The 17,056-nt window shown below is 49.5% G+C and overlaps 1 protein-coding gene across 11 annotated transcripts in view; it reads left to right on the top strand.

Annotated features, from left to right (window-relative positions):
- Nucleotides 1-17,056, top strand: part of RBM33 (RNA binding motif protein 33) — a 133,553-nt gene that overhangs the window by 79,355 nt on the left and 37,142 nt on the right. For 10 of the 11 annotated variants that reach the window (XM_045086269.1, XM_045086267.1, XM_045086266.1 and 7 more), the window contains exons 10-13: nucleotides 12,335-12,467; nucleotides 13,048-13,391; nucleotides 14,580-14,867; nucleotides 16,387-16,674. In XM_045086269.1, the coding sequence (XP_044942204.1) occupies nucleotides 12,335-12,467; nucleotides 13,048-13,391; nucleotides 14,580-14,867; nucleotides 16,387-16,674 (1,053 nt within the window). The remainder of the gene's footprint in view (nucleotides 1-12,334; nucleotides 12,468-13,047; nucleotides 13,392-14,579; nucleotides 14,868-16,386; nucleotides 16,675-17,056) is intronic. The other variant, XM_045086270.1, reaches the window with a different exon arrangement.

Genomic DNA, 17,056 nt, shown 5'->3' with positions numbered 1-17,056 from the left:
CTCTGCCGAACGGAAAGGGTGTGTCAGCTCCGTGAACGGTGAGCGCTCCCGGTGCAGACGGGCACAGGAAGTCGGCGTCTGCCGTGAGGAGTGACGGGTGCTGCTGTGGAAGGGCCCGTCCCTCCCTCCGTGTCCGCTCCTCTGGTCTTGCCTTCTGCCTCCTGCCATCCTGCACGCTCTCCTGAAGCGGCCTCACTCATGAGAAGACCTTTGAGTGTAGTTTCACAGAACGGTTGTGGTTTTCTTTGTGTTGTTTTTATGGGGAGTGGGGTGCGGAGGCTTCTTTACCTTTCTGCTCGTGATCTCTTCTCATTGCCAAATGCTCTTGGTTTTACGGGTTAGTCTGTCCTTTCCGCAAAGGCTGTCCCTGATGTTGTTGTCACTGGTGTAAAGTTGGAAGGCTTGTTTTTGTCTGTGTGTTTTCCAGTCCCGTGTTTGCCCTCAAAGAGGTGTTCATCGTTTTTAAAGTGGGCTCACTTAAAAAAGTAACACTAAAATGTTGGTTAATAATATTTTGAGGTGTTGCTTTGAGATTTTGCTAACCTAATTTGTTTTAGTTGTCGGTACAATTGCTATTTTTAAGCGTGTGGGTAAACCCCGATAACTCACGTAAAGATTCTTGACCTAGGGTATTTTAAAACCTGTTCAGTCACTGATTTTGAATGGATGCACTGGGTAGAGGTGGTATTTCAGGCTAAACAGTTAAATAACCAGGTACTTTGGCTGCTAAATAATTTCTCAGTGGGTTTTTGTTGGAATTAAAACCAAAGATTGCGTTTAAAAAAAAAAAAACCACTAAAAAGTTTAAATTAATCTTCTTAGCAATTACATGATTACTTAGGTTCACCCGGTAAGATTTCCATTTGTGTTTACTGTGTAGCTGTAGCCCCTCGCAGGTAGGTCTGAGCACAGGCTCTTCCCGTGGAGCGGGTGTGCGTGGCATCAGGTGGTGGTGATTGACACGGCCTGGATGGGTTTTATATGGCATTTCATGCAAATCGTGTTTGATGAGACTGCTGCCTCAGATTCCATTTCTTTCTGATTAGAGCCCTTGCAGATGTGAATCTGGACTTTAGTCCAGCCTTTCTTTGGAACCCCTAACTGTTTTTACAACTTGCCTGCGATGCCTTGTAATTATTAGCACTTAAGATCGGGATTGAATGACGGGCATTTTCTCTTATCAGATGTACGAGTAGTAGCAGGCAAGTGTGGGACGAGAGGCTTCCAGCTGTCAGACGTTGTCAGGCTCGCAGGGAGGGAACGCGGTTGAAAATGCAGGTGACATGATGCCCAACATCCTCCATTTGCTGGTGGGTTTCTGATTAATCATGATTACCATATATTATCATACCATCAGATTTAATCATATCAATGCGTTCCCATCTGCAGCAGTAACAGGAACAGCTAACCACTATGGTAACCGCTATTAAGTATGGTGGTGATGAGATGCAGCGCCCCGCTGACGTGACTTGCCGCCCTGCCGGTGTCCCTTGTGTGTGAGATTGGCCGGGCACGAGTCTGCACGCGGGACTCCGAGCCCCGGGAGTGTATGGACTGAGACTCTGTGAAGTGGGTTTCGTGTACAGTAAGTCAGCCCGTAGGCCTCATTATAACAGCTGCCTTCTAAAAGTGTGTCCTAGAATGTCGTTTTGCGTCTTCTGCTAAGTAAACTGTTAGGTTGAAGTGCAAACCTTCCATCCATCCTCTTGGAAGCGGTAGTCTGAAGTCCTGCGCGCAGCCCAGCCGACTGTGCTGTGACAGTCCGCGCTGTAACGGTCCGGCCGGTCCAGACTGTCCAGCTCTCAGAACCTCCTGTGTGTGCCAACAAGATCTTCATGGCCCGTGTCTACCATGCATCCTGCAGAGCACACCAGTTTTTATCTTAAATACTTACTTTCTCTGGAGTCTCTGAAGACCTGGAATTCTTTTAAAATGCATTTTTAAGATAAACTTTGAAAGAGGCCCTATTTTATTATAAAGGACTGGAAAGCACGTCCTCAAAAGATTAGAAACTTAAACTTCTTTACAGTATAGGTCTTGTTATGTGCAAGCTTGTGAAAATTCACAAGTACCCACAGTTGTGTAATCACTACAGTTAAGGTGTCGACAGCAGTCGTGTCTCCCCAGTGGCTTCCTCTTGCTGCCCTTCTGTGGTCACTCCTCTCCCTGTCCCGGCCCCCACAGCCAGATCTGTTTCCGGTCACTGAAATCCTGTCCCGGGATGGTGTGAGTCTGACTGCCTTCCTTGCCACGGTGCTCTTGAGAGCCTTTCCCCGTACGCGGCTCATCTGTTTGTATTGGCAAGTAGTGCTCTCCCGTGTGGATGTACCACAGTTGGGGCGTCCATTCGCCATGTGGACATTGGGTTATTTCTAGTCTTTGGCTACTGTGAGTAAAGTTGGTATTAAATGTGTGCGTTTTCTACGTGAACGTAGTAGTCGGTAAATAGCTAGGAGCAGGGATTGCGGGTCTCGTGGTGGGGGTATTTATCGATGAGAGTGTTCAAACAGACTGCTCGCAGTGGCGGAGCCGCTGCTCTGCTTTTTCACTGCGTCCTGTTCTGAGTGAGGAGATAGTCCTGGAGCCCGTCCTTGGACATCGTTGGGCAAGGCAACAGTTACCGAGTGCTCATGGTGTCTCAGAGTTGGCTCAGAGCTTGGGTTCCACAGCCGTGTGAGGGTAACGTCTTCTCCAGCTCACAGAGGGGGACCCGAGTCTTGGAAGGATTCAGTTGCTCAAGTTCACATAACTGGGTGCGGACGGGGTTTTAGCCGCGGCAGTCCGAGTCTCTCAGTCCGGGCGTACCTCTCCCTTTCTCTCTGAGTATGTTAATCCAGACCGTGTTTAAGATTGTGACTGTCAGTGAGAGCTGGAGTGGCCACGTTTGCTCTGGGAGGGCCCGTACTGCCCTTCGGTGGGATTGTTGGGGGGACAACAGGAGGCGTGAGGTGTAGGGCTAAAGGACTTTTCGTTGCTGAAATATGAGACATAAGTAGGCTGCGGTGTGTTCATCAAAGCAGTGTTTTGTACTGAGTTAGAGATGCTCTAGTGTGTCTGCTGGCTTCACTCTGAGCCCGTAGCATTGTCTCGTGTGGCTCCATCCGTGTGGAGTCCGTGCGCCCCTGCCCCATCTCCGAAGGCTGGTGCTTAGCGCTGGCGATGTCCTGCTTCAGAATGCTTAGAGAGCATCTCCCGATACAAAAGTACATTTTAGGGAATAGATGTAGGTATTAAATAAGGCACAATCTGAAAGAAAAAAGGTCTATGGAAAAACTGAAATAAGAGGATTAACATTGTGATCGAAGGGTACAATTTTAATGATGTCAGGGGTCACTGGTGGCCTTATTCTCTGCATTTAACCCACATTTAATCAGAATTAACTGAGATGCGGGGTTCTTAAGTGTCTGCTTGTCTCTTATATAGTTCTTTGCATTTTAAGCGAGATTAATAAATGAAAACATGCTATAAAGGAAGATTGTAATTCATTGAAAGATTCATGAAGTTTCAATGACATTGTTAAGGTATTTAATTAGTCTTATTAAAATATATCAAGTGACCCTGTTAGGGAAGCTGATAAGTCATACAATAGCCGTTAGAGCCGCTTTATTCTCGCATTATACGATTAACTTTGGGCTAAGCAATTTATGCAGAGTTCCCCCCCCCCCCCCCCCCCCCCCCCCCCCCCCCCCCGTGGTTGAAGTTGTCAGTTCTTTCTGAGTAGGATTAAGGCAGATAACATCATGTAATTAACAAGAGACCGAAGAAGGGAGAGTAGTTTGCGTAAGAATTACAGGAGAGGATGATAACTTTTACCTTAGACGCTTAAAGGCATATAAAGAAAAGCAAAATAGAGCAATTAGTTGAAAGGATTAAGGTAGCCTTTTCTTTCAAAAGGCAGAAGAATTAGTATGGAAAGTTCTGTTAAGTGATATATTCACAGCTCACTCACAGTCTTAAAATGATTGTGCATTTGGTGGAGGGAATTGGTAATTTATTATCTTTTATACCCGTGAAATGATAGAAGTTCTTAAATGAATGCTCTCATCGGGAAAGTCTCCACGATGGGGCCAGCTTGGAGCCACGGCGTGTTCGACGTCACCTGAAGACACACTGGTCACCGCGGAAAGAGCACTTTGTAGAGCAAATCCGAAAATGGGCTTTTATGGCCTGAGTTCCGTGGACAGTGAAGCTTGGGCTAATCCACTTCTAACTGTAAACCCGAGTTTCTTCGTCCTTTAAAGGGAAAGTTGTTTGTTGTGCCTGTTCCTTGGCCGTGTGTTCGTGAAAGATACTGTGTCGTACTTGACTTGTTCGGGGTCAGGATGCGAATGAGGTTGCATGTGACAGAAAACTCAGGTAACAGTGACATAAACCGAGTGTCTTTATGTTTTGCATAAAAATGAGAAAGTTCTGTGTTGGTATAGCCGTTCTGTGATGTTCCAGTGGCCCATCTATCACTCGACCCAAATTCCACGCCAGATGAGGAGGAAGGATGGGGACAAAAGGCGTGTCCCCGCTGAGGCAGACCCCCTAAGGAGCCTTCCCCGGGTCCCTGTCCCACAGTGCCAGCGATGTCTTGTTGGCCAGAACCTAGTCACATGGGCACCCTTGTGGCGAGTTCAGGGTTTTTTAGGTGGGCTGTGCTGCCCTTTTATTACTTAGGAAGAAGTGAGAATTTATACTGGGTAAGCGATTAGCAATCTTTGCCACCAAGGCTAAAACTTAACGGCTGTAATTTAAGTTGTGTAAATACAGAAAAAGAGAGTGACCTCTATGTTCAAAGTGAAAAAGAAACCAGTGAGGAAAGTGGCACTGGGAGCTTCCTGATACTTGGCAATTGTTAAATTTCTCTTTCAAGAAGGCAATACTGCTGATAGCCAGTAAGAAGCTTTTAGGGTCTTAAAGCTTAAGTTTTAAAGCTCATGTAAATATTCAAGTTCTTGGGTCCTGTTGTCCATTGAGGCCAGTGGATGCAGCGAGGGGTCCACGTGTCTTCCTCAGATGATTTCTCCCTTGTGTCTGTTGTGACCTGCTACCTCCAGAGAGGGAGCATTTGTCATTCTGGTTCATTTCATGGACGAGCTATTGACTTTCTTTCTGAATACTGTCTTGTATTATCTTCCCCTTTTATCTAATCTTTGTACCCCCTGACCCTTATGCCGTATTTGGCCTCTTGGAAATCGGTTTCTTTCTGGTTGGATTTGAGGCAGGTGCCCATAAAGCTGGCTCTCCCCCAGAGCCAGTGTGGCTGGGCCTGGTGGACCTGCCGCGGTCCGTCCTTCATGGCGCTGGCTGCCCCAGGGGGTCATAGCCGGCTGGTGGCTGCCTCTGGGTTCAAGGTGATGCTAGCAAAACCCTCTTCCCGTTCAAATTCTGTTGGACAAACTACCAAGCCAGAACTTTGCTTGTTTACTCAACTTTAGTCAGCGCTTTTTTCTAAATTGTAGATAACATCTTGGGTTCTGCCTCCTGTATCAGTTTGTCATAGGCTGATCAGATAAGAACTGCTAATTTCTTCCACCGTTCAGGTCAGCGGAGGGATTTCCATGGCTGGCTGACTGTAGGCTTGATTTAGTATTTATTGGTTTTTGTGACTCTACAGCCCTCACGTACTGTCACACGATGACCTGTACATATGTGATCGTGAAACAGTGAGACAGACGACGGAACGTGAAATAACTGTTCATAACAGGCACGGTGAGTGTGTGCCCTCTGGAGGTGGGCGGCTCGGGAGTGAGTCTGGGCTCCTCCGCTTTCTAGCCACGTACTGGGTGAGAGATACTGAAATGCTCCGAAGATTCTGTGAGCAAAACCCCTACCTTACAGGGCATTCGAGGGCTGGAAGGAGACGGCAGAGGAGTCCCCCGCAGAGTTAGCTGGCAAGCAGCAGTGGTGGGCCGCAGCCTTGGGTCAGTAGGAGCAGATTCAAGATGGGGATTTGGGGGGACAGGACTAGGCAAGGGCTCTGGGGATGCAGGTGGGGAGGGGCTGACTGGGCTGCTGTGTAGTTCCAGGTCCGTCTCTGGCCCTGGCCTGATCTTTGGGAGCTTGGTTGGAAGTTGGGGAGCCTGTGGCGCATAAAGCCTCCCTCGGAGTTGTCCACTGTGGGGCCGGTGCCGTGGACGTCTGAGGCATTGGCCGGGACAGCATGTGCAGCAGCTGGGGCCCGAGGCGCCTGCACGTAAAGGGGACGTGGCGATGGCCCCGGGCTCCCCGCACCACAGGATCAGCTGGAGTTTAGTGACTGACCAGCCCTTAGCCCGCAGTGGCTCGGTACTGCAAAGCGTTCTTCTCACTCACCGTGTCCTCTGGGCCCCCACAGACCTCTGTGTTCACTAGTCTGGTGGGGAGAGGGCGAGGCTCACTCCTGGGAGTTCCTGTAACTGGCCAGGTCTGGGACCGGCCTGCGCCACTTCTGCTCACATGCTGTCGGCTGGACTTTGGTCACGCGGCCAGCCATGGCGCCTTGCAGGACTGGCTGGGAAATGGATCCTGGCTGGTGCTCAGGAAGAAGACGTGGGCACAGACGTGGGGAGCATCAGGGGTCTGTGTCCTTGGTGACGGCGGGGGGAGGCGGGGAATCAGCTAATTTTTATATAAAGCCAACTGGCCTCACGAGTACGGATTTCTGTTTCATGAGTGTTCTGCAACATTAAGGTAATTACATTTATCACTTTTTCTTAGTGACTTCTGTCCTTGTTTAGAACTTGGACAAATTGCTGTAAGATCTATCCAGATTTGGGCACTTATTTTAATATTGTGTACTTTTTGTTGTATGTTTTTTTTTTTACATTTTACAAGTGGCTTTTTATTATTATATATTTATATTTTATTTATGGATATGTTTATCATGCTGTTAGGGTAGTATGGTCAGGTTTGCTGTTATGCAGACTTGCTCCTACCATGTTTTACTTTTCCTTAAGCATTCTCTGGCTGAAGGAGTATAGTTCTAACTTGTTGATCTGTATTTACTTTTAGGATTGACTCTGAAAAATGCCTTGTTATCGTATGTGTGCTACACGATGATTGCCAAGTACCACCATTTGAATAAAGTGAAGCGGTTTTTTATTTTTTTATTTTTCATTTTACTCTGGTTTTTTGGTCTGGTTTATGGGTGTGTCCTGCATTTTGCAGGTGTATTTTGTTTTTCTCAATGTTATATTTATTTATTTGAGAAAGGGAGAGCAGGGGCAGAGGATAGAGGGAGAGGGAGAAGCAGGGTCCCCGCTGAGCAGAGAGCCTGACATGGGGCTCCATCCCAGAACCCCGGGGTCTTCACCGCTGAAGGCAGACGCTTAACTGACTGAGCCCCCGAGGCGTCCCATGCTGTATGATTCTGAGGTTCAGTCTACAGCCCGGGCTGTGCTTCTGACCAGCAGTGTTGGAAGGATATCCCACAGACCGTCCCATTTCCATGCTTCATTCTCTGTTCTCTAAAAATGGGATGTTGCAGAGCAGAGAAGAAGCCACGTTCATCTCACTTTTCCTCTGATTATCTCAGTGCCACGGTAGGAAGGTGACCTTTGCCCTACAGTTAAGTCAGGGAACTGGCTTCTGTTGATGTTGGCTTCTCTTTGGTCCTGGTGCACTGTGTATGTTTTAAGTCTGCCCCGCCCAGGAGCCTCTGGGGCTCACTGTGCAGGGTCTGGTTGGTCTGGCCCAGCGTCCCGTAAGTCCTTCCTGGGGCACTCCGCCACCTGCTGTCTGTGTGCTTTGTGGGCAGCCAGGGTTTAACCTGCTGTAGTGTTTCAGATTCCAGTGTGGGGCTGGAATTTCCTTGCTGTTAGAAATGGGCAGTTTCTTCATTTGTTAAATATCTGTAAATGTTTGTGTACCAGGCCCTGTGCCAAGCATGAAAGTGCATTGGTGAATAAGACAGACCATAGTCTCACCCTGCACAGTCCTGTCCGTTGAAGGGCAGCGAACAGTGGGAGTGGATTCGCCAGGATGCTGACAGCTCACCCGTGCAGGCCGCCTCCTGTGACTCAGAGTGGGAATGCAGGAAGGAGGTCTCGCTGGTCTGTCGCACAGTGCAGGAGGCGACATGTCGCTTGTCAGCAGCTCTGTGTTAGGGTAGAGCATGGAAGCCGTCTGCACAAGTGTGTCACGTGCAGATGACAATAATGGCAAGCGCTGTCAACTTCTGTTATTTGCTGGTACTGTCGTAGGTCCTTTGAACGTGTTCTTTCATTTCCTCCATGAGAAACAGGTACCATCGGTATCCCTGCCTTTTACAGAGGAGGAAACAGGCTTGGAGAGGCTCGGCTGCATGGCCGGGGCTCTGCTAAGTGATGGGAGGGCCGGTGCTGCCCCCTGCCCACTCAGCTGCTGCTAGCCAGAGCCTTTCGGAGAGCCGACCGGCTGGAAGACTCAGGTTCTAGCCTTAGTGACTGATGAAGATAAAGGATTTGGGGGGCCTTGTTCCGTATTGCTGACATTTGAATGCTTGTGTCTAAACGCGGATAGCATGTAGGTAATTAGTAAAAGGAAAGAAGATCTGGGAAGAGATGAAAATCACAATATTATAATTCCAAAGGGGACAAGATTTATGATCCCAATATATTTTCAGTTTAATACAAAAAAATGTCTTTAGAAGTTATGAATATTTAAAATAATCTCCCAGGAATGTACCTGGTTCTTAGGCAGCTTGGAATTTTTATTGAAAACTAACCACATTGGTTTCTTTTTGAGTTCATTCTCATAATTCAGTAACTGCTTCCTTTTAGAAACAGATGAAGGGGGTTGAGAATATATTGCCTGACTCCACCTGTGGCAAAGTCAAAATCAAAACTTAGCAGACTTTCTACTTACAGTGGAAGGGGAGCCAGTCTCCTTTTCCAGTTACATTTGGCCTTATCTATAATGAGAAAACCTATCTTCTGGAGGACTGGAAATTAACTCTCGGATGGAAGGAGACAGTGAGGGCCGCGAAGAGCCCGGTTGGCGCAGCCACGTGACCAGTCCTGTCTGGGCCTCCATCGGCAGGGGAGGGGCGTGCGGCAGTAAAACACAGTCGTGCAATTTATCGCTTACGACAGATTTCAGAAGAAACCGAGTATTTTCCAGTTTTCTGTAAGCCCCGCATGATGTGAGCCCGGCAAGAAAACTAGCAGGAAGTATCAGGCCTTCACATAGTAAATCATGAAGAAAGTCCCAGTTTTTAGTCAAGCCAGAAAGGTCGGGAGCCTTTTTCCGCTTCCTGTAGTTGTGAACAGAGCCGGGACGGAAGGTGGGAGGCACTGCTGGTCGCTGGCTTCCGTGCAGCTGTGCGGAGGAGTGCCGGCCCCGGAGCACTTGCCTGGGACGGTCTCGGGCCTCCGACCAGAGGTGTGGGTGACGCAGAGACGCCGCACAGAATGGGTCCCGCTGCGGGACGCTCACCGCAAAGGAGTGCAGGTGGGGATTGCCCGGGGCGGGAGACAGCAGTGCTGATCTGCGCGTGGTTCGGGACAATGTAGAAGTTACACTTTGCTCTCCCCTCTGTTGGAATGGGTAAAACGGTTGTAAGGGCTTAAGAAGTTCTCAAATGAACGCCGCCGCTTTCCAGGTCTTGATACGACACAGGACTTGCGGGTTGAGTGGAAATAACCCCAGGAGACTCCCCTGCTTTCTCAGAAAGTATGTTTTATCCTGTCTGTCCTCTCTTCTGACACTGTGTCCCTCTGTGTTTTTTGGTCGGCTCCTTAACATAGAAGTGACAGATGCAGCGCACGAGTTAGGAGCCCTGAAGTCGGCTGAGTCAAGTTCGGGATGAAAGCTTGCCAACAAATCAGTAGTGCAGCGCTTGCAGCCCGGGTTACGGTTTAGCATACTGTTCCTGCTTTTTAATGAAAAATCTGACCGATGTAAACAATAGAGTGAAAATTAGCAGCAAGCATTCATATCAGAGTCCAGGGCTGGCCTGCCGGGGAGCTGCTGAGAGCGCGGAACAGGGCCGGGGGAAGTGGAGTGTCTGTACAGAGGACTTGCAGGAGGAGCCCTTCTTGGTAGAGATGGTGCCTAGAGTGAAAAATTTCCAAAGAGAAGGATGAGTTAGGAAACAAGGAAGTTTGCGTATGATGTGATGGTTTCCAGAATTCACAGTTCTGTTGGCTGTAGGCTGTTACTTTTACGTCTAAGTCAAGAGAAAATCTGGTTTTTAAAATCCCCAAATTTAGTAATTTTGTTAAGATTAATATCATATGGGTTGAAACTTCCCCTGGTTCATTTTCATGTGACGAGTAAAATGAACCCTTTGGGAGCTTTTAACCTGTTGCGTGTTGAAATCTCTGATTTAAAAAAAAAAAGGGGTGCCTGGGTGGCTTAGTCAGTTAGTCGTCCAACTCTTGCTCTGGGCTCAGGTCTTGATCTCAGGGTCGTGAGTTCAGGCCCCACACTGAGCTTCATGCTGGGGTGTGGAGCCTACTTAAAAAATGGTAATAATAAAATAAATGAAATTTAAAAGAAAAGAGAATGGGGTCACCATGGGAAAATTATTTAATGTCCTGAGTTTCTGTTTCCTTGGCTGTGAGATGGGACTCGTGCCCCTGCTGTGCTGCCCAGTCCTGAGCTCAGATGGTGGGGGCTCTGCACAGACCTTGGCATGGAGTATGTACGTAAGCCACTGGTGACGAAGGTGGCCATTGTACTGGGGACTTGTGGCCCCAGGGGCCCCATGCCCATTGGTTCTTACTCTTGAAGTAGGTGCTCCCACAGTATCCGTTCTCAGTGGGCTCACGTTGGCCTTACCAAGGTGGTTTATTGAAATCCTGGACAAATCACTGCATCGTTAGTCACGGAGTGGTGGTGGGGGTGTGTCCAGAGCATTGGCTCCTGAGTGCAGAGGCCGAGCATCCGTGTGAAGTGGAGAGAAGTGTCTCCTGCGGTGGTTTGCTGGTAATGAGACCGTAGCCTTGGTTCAGACCCTGCCCTGGGCTCTGGCTGAGTTCTCCGGCTTCTGGAGTCAGCTTCGCTGGGGCTGCAAGACCAGCCAGAGGAGCCCGAGAGTCGGCCTGGATCCGGGTGACCCACCCAGTTCCAGACCCAGCACTTCACCAAGGCCGTTACCTGAGTCTCCCTCATCAGGGGACCGTTGCTGCCCCTGCGCCCCGCACGCTGGCAGGTCCACAGGTCGTTTCAGTACTAGGCTGGGTGTTATGGCTCGATCTTTGAGCTTGTGCCCGATTCTCAGAACATGGACAGACCCAGTGCTCCTGAGAGTTGGCTTGGATCCTAGGGTTCTCCAGGGCAGTTCCTTGGGCTCTCCCAATGGTGACAGTCCTCTTGCTGATGGGCCACTGTTGCAGCCAGCGGGCTTTTCTGGAGCTTTTCGTGGGTGCTCTTCCGTTTACTGTGCGGCGTTCTTACAATGCCACGGGGAAAACAGACTTAAAAAAAAAGAGAGAAGGGAGGGAGGTCAGTGTAGTTTGCAAAACATACCAGTGTAAGATGACGGCACATTTAGAGATGACAGCTAAGTGTATCAGTAATAAAATGACAGAAAAATACTTAGCATTTCAAGTTTATGAGAAGACAGTGATTTTTAAAAGTTGAAATACTGGCTGAGTTTCAAAGAAGAAGATATTTTTAAATGAAAATTATTTTGATGATCTGTATAATTAATGAATTCTTTTTGGAGAAGTGGGAAAAAAATGGCGAAGCTTTCTTTAAATGCCTCACTGGAAAAAAAAAAAAAAGAGAAAATGCAAATGTGGTGTTTTTAAAGATCTCCGCGAATACTTAAAAGGCAAACTGAAAAATGAAGTAATTTAGCTTGTCTCTAAATAGACTTCTAGTGGAAGAATGTTAATCTGTGAGAATTCAAAGTGTCTTATCCAGTGGAATCCAACTGTGAGACATTTCTTTTGTAGCAGAGTGGTTTCTTAGACGTTTCACGTTTTCCTGTTACCGCAGAGCTTGCTGTGTCTGTAAAGCTGCATGTTCAGTGTCTTTTTCTTTTTTGGAAGTAAAGGCTCCATGATGTATGGTTGTCTTCAGAAGGTAGCAAATCACAGCACGTTCGGGGAGATCAACGCCGAGGATGCTGAAAGGAGACTTTCAGCTTTTTAGGTGAATGGGCCGGAAGGGTCAGGGGTCAGTAATTGCATGGATTTCGGTAAGCTTTTAAAAATAATTTTCTTGTTTTGCTGTAGTGATATCAGAACATGGAATTCATGTTTTGATGCTGCATTCGATGTTTGCCTGTTTCCTTATGGTAGGATCACTTACTGCGCAAGACCTTGTGGGAGCTACGGGACACAGTTGCTTGATGTTTTCAGGTTGAAACCCCGTGTATCTCCATTTCTAGAAATGGCCATTTCCCTGCCTCTCATCTTGTTTTCCCATTGTTCTGTAGGGGCCTCCAGAGTTCCCGCAGCACACACCTGGGCCCGTTCCCAGCAATTTCAGCCAGCCTCCCCGACTTCCTCTCCAGGACCAGTGGAGGGCCCCACCCCCGCCGCAGGAGCGAGACCCTTTCTTCTTAGGAGGTAAAGGACCGAGTGGGCTCACAGAACAGAGTTCTCTTGGGTGATGCGCCCGAGTACATCCATGTTGCAGACAGTTGAGCTTCCAGTAGGAGGTTCTTGTGAAGAGTGTCACATTTTGCACCAGAGCACCTCCTTGCCACTTCAGATGCTAACACTGGACATTGTTGGTATCTGCAGTATGAGAATCTCCTGCCAAGGAGGCGGTCCTCTGTAGAAAAGGATCGATGAAGCAATCTAGAAATGAGTTGTAAAGTGTAGACTTCGCATCCTGCCCACCACCTGTCATTTTTGTTCCCAGTAAGATGGCACATAAGACTGCTGTTGGGGGTGCCTGGGTGGCTCAGTGGGTTAAAAGCCTCTGCCTTCGGCTCAGGTCATGATCCCAGGGTCCTGGGATCGAGCCCCGCATCGGGCTCTCTGCTCAGCGGGGAGCCTGCCCCCCCCCTCGCCTCCTGCCTCTTTGCCTACTTGTGATCTCTCTCTGGCAAATAAATAAAATCTTTAAAAAAAAAAAAAAAAGTGCTGTTGGGTGATGGGCATGTTGTGTGTGAGCCGAGGGTAATGTTGCACCACTGTTCAGTTTCAGGTGAACCAAGGTTCCCGAGTCATCTCTTTCTGGAACAGCGAAGCCCCCCGCCGCCACCGCCGCCCCCCACACTTCTTAGCAGCACTCACCCAGTGCCCACCCCTAGCCCATTACCATTCACTCAGCCTGGACCAGCGTTTAGTCAGCAGGGACAGCAGCCTGTGTTCCCCAGAGAGAGGCCCGTCCGGCCAGCCCTCCAGCCGCCAGGTCCCGTGGGGATCCTTCACTTCAGCCAGCCGGGCTCAGCGGCCACGCGGCCCTTCATCCCTCCTCGGCAGCCCTTCCTGCCCGGCCCGGGACAGCCGTTCCTGCCCACCCACGCACAGCCTAACCTGCAGGTACGCATCAGGCTGTGTGGAGGGGGGAGCACCAGAGCTTTGGGTCTTTGTGTCTCAGAAGGTGACGTTCCTGTGCCGTCCGAGTCTGCTAGTGTGTGGAGGTTATGTAGAGGATAAGGGTTTAGTCTTAAACATGCTACTTATTGAAGGCAACTTTCTTGACAATAATATTTTTCTCCCTAATCGTAGGAGAAATGAAAAAATTCAGTATTTGATTTTTTTTAAAAAGGTGGTACAGCTAATAAAGTGAGGGCATGTTTTGATACTACCTTTGCTCCTCATTGCAAGATTCTGGAAAGGTTCATCAGTGGAAAGAAAGTTTTTTGTCAAATTATGTTCCTGCAAAATGTGGCAGAAAGATTCTTTGCGTGGAGGGAAGCTCGGAGTCGCTATTCCCCTGTGGTTGGGAAGATTTGCGTGCCCCCTTCTGCAGGCGGTGTTGCACGGGGGCCTGGAGCTTCCATGAGCTCCTTCTTGCCTTGTATGACTCTGCTCAGATTTAGCCCTACTAGTGAGATACAGAATCACGGTATCCTTGAATCAACTATTTGAAAACATGCAGACTATCGAAATTTAAAAAAAAAAAAAAAATTCAGTGTTAAAGTAGGGTAAAATGTTTCTTCATTTTTTTTAAATTAAAAACTATGAGTACATCCCCGTTGTATCAATGTTTGAGTATTTAAAAAGGGAAGTGAGAAATCCCAGGGTCTGGGAACGGTCACCACCAGCATTCGGGTGCTGGTGGTCCCCGGGGGTGTGGTGCAGCCTCGTCACCCTGCCTGGTTGGCGCGGCAGCAGGCTCCCCTGCTCGTGAGTCCCTCTCGCCGCCGCCTTCAGAAAGTGCTGCCCGGGTTTACAGGCCGTGGCCGCTGCTCTCGGCACACGTCCGTCGCTTCCAGTAGTCTAGTGTCAGAAACTCTGCCGTCTGCGTCCGCAGCGCTGTGTGCTTGCAGCCGTGGTGGTTTCCTGAGAGCAGACTCCTGGAGTTTTGGGGCTGAGAGGACTCAGGGCAAATATAAAATGTATAAGCTTAGCTTTTGGCAGGTCCTCTTAAACCTCTGTCCACAAATTCTAGAATGAAATTTTAGTGCCACTTCAAGTTTCTGCTGCTGGGGGTTTTTTGCGCATTGGAACATCACCAGTGTGTACCTTTGCAAACTGTCCTGTCTCTCTCTTCCGGCTGGGAAGGGGCCCCTGCACCCCCCACTGCCCCCGCCGCACCAGCCGCAGCCCCAGCCCCCGCAGCAGCCCCCGCTCCAGCCGCAGCACCAGCCGCCGCTCCAGCCGCCCCCGCAGCACCAGCCGCCCCCGCAGCCGCCGCACCAGCCCCCGCACCAGCACCAGCACCACCTCTCCGTCCCGCCGCCGCCGCTCATGCCCATGGCGCAACCCCAGTTCAGGCCTCACGTCCAGACGGCGCAGCCTCCGCCCAGCAGCGGCCGGATGCAGTGCCCCCAGCGCCAGGGCCTGCGGCATGTGAGTGTCTGCCCCGGGTGAGGAGGGGCGGTACTTGGGAGCTGGAACATTCTCCAGTTCCGATTTAATTATTGAAACACGTACAGTACGTTTCTGTAAAGTGAGTGTATGTTTAAAAAAACTGCTTCCTTAGGAAACGGATTTTCTTAGGACTACACAAATTAAGGAAGTCCCGTTTGTGCCAGAAACACTGCACTGATGTTCTGTACCTCCTCCTCTTACTTCTGGGTATCTAGATATTTTCATAGTGATCGGTGGTATCATTCGTAGACACATAATTTTAGCAAATGCTTGTGGTGGTGGGCACTCTGCCTTTGCCAGGAGCCTGCTTTTTGATGGCTGGATTGTCTCTGTCTTCTTGGGCTCTGAATAAATAAATAAATGAGTTCAGGAAGAATTGTCTGATGAGTCTCTGTTGCTAGGCACCGTTCGAGTTCCCGGGGAAGTACCCGTGAACACAGGGGCCAGTTTCCTGCCTTCATGAGGCTGTATTTAACGGTGGGAGATGAACAGTGCGTTTAGCTATGCGGGTGCAGGCTGGGGGCCATCAGCTGGTGTGTGACTTGTCTTGCACGGAAGGAAACTAGGAAATGTGTGTTGCTCCACAAACACAAGACAGTAGTCTTTGCTGTTGTCTTGTTTTCCATTAAGTAACTCCATAAAGAGGCTGATGGTTAAAGCGTTGGGCCAGGGGAGGTAATTAGTTTTTCCTTTAAGTACTCTGCCCTTGAGCTGCAGCTTTAAGTGTGTCACTTAGCTACTTGTAATTTCAGTTTTCTCATGCTCACTAGCCTTTCTTTCTTTGCTAAAGTAGCATTGAGACTAACATGATGTAAGAAATGAGGAAGGACTGGGGGAGAGCTGCGTTGTAACAGAGGCTTCGTTCTGCTACAGCAGCGTAACAGATACACCCCTGCCTGGTGCCCTTGGGCCCCGACCTGGTGCCGTCGGAGCTCCGTCCTCCCCGAGCCATCCCCACGACCTGTGCGCCCCTCCAGCTGTTGGCTCTCTGTTAAGAATCTGGGGGAGGAGTAGGGCGAAGAATTTCCTCTTGGGTGAAACTTCTGAGCGTGTTTCCCTGGCAGGGTGTGGTTTTCGTAGGATCTTGACGGACTGCTTGTTCTGTTACTGTTCCACCCGAAATGTAGGGGCCCCGTAAAAGCGGTGCCCATCGCCCTTTGTTGGCCCGATCCGTTTTGTTAAAAATGTCAGTCCCCGTCCTCAGGCAGCAACTGCAGTCCCGTGGTGGTAATTTCCGTTCAAAAGGAGCCTGTCCGTAGGCAGGTAGGGTAAGCTTGACCAGGCCTGACCCTCAGCAGTAGCGTGTGCTGCCCCACAGAGCAGGAACAACTGTGCATGAAAGAAGGTGTTCACATGGGAAAGTTATCAGTGCCCCAGAAGGAGAAGTCCTGTAGTAAGTAGCAGGATTCTTGTCATATTTTTATCTAAGAATGTACCTTTTTACGTTCCTTCTCGCAAGTACCCAGTTGTAGTTTCCGTTTCTGTCTTCTCATGCTAGAACACAACTTCTCAGAATGTGTCCAAACGGCCCCTGCAGCAGCTGCAGCCGGCTGCCCCAAGGAACAGTAATCTGCGGGAGCTGCCCATCGCACCGGCGCACGTCATGGAGATGAGCGGCAGCCGCTGCTCCTCCACGCCCGCGGCTCCCGGGAAGCCTGTCGCCAGCACATCACCACCCACGAGGCCGGGGGGTGGGCCCAGGAGTGCACAGGGCAAGACCGAAGCCAAAGTCAAGCCAGTCAGCCCTGCGGTTCAGCCCAAAGAGGAGGCAAAAGCAGAACCAGAGGTAAGAGCATTTTCATTACAAAATCTTTGATCTCAAATGGAAAAGCCTTATCATCAGCTCGTTCCTCTCAGTGTCCTCTTGTCCAGCAGGTTTTTCATAAAACTGTCACTTTTTTCCAGCCGGATCCTTCAGTGAACCCAGCAGCCATGTCCGTGTGAGACGCACTCATCCTCGTAGGGTTATGATGTTAGCGTTTGTGTGTTTGTCTGGTTGTAGCTGGTGCTGCAGAGCCTGGTACCTCCAGGGGTGGGTAGCAGGTTGTTGGATCTGTTTGCCTGATGGTTCCATGCGAGGGGGTTCAGTCCTGGCTGTTCCCCTAGAGATACAGATGCCGCACTGGAGCAGATCTGTGCGGCAGAGCTCCGAGCCCAGCACAGGAGTC

Source organism: Mustela putorius, unplaced genomic scaffold (assembly GCF_011764305.1).
Source record: "Mustela putorius furo isolate JIRA1106 unplaced genomic scaffold, ASM1176430v1.1 tig00000929_pilon_pilon_pilon, whole genome shotgun sequence".
NCBI classification, from domain to species: domain Eukaryota; kingdom Metazoa; phylum Chordata; class Mammalia; order Carnivora; family Mustelidae; genus Mustela; species Mustela putorius.
This window is presented reverse-complemented; position numbering and strand designations above follow the sequence as displayed.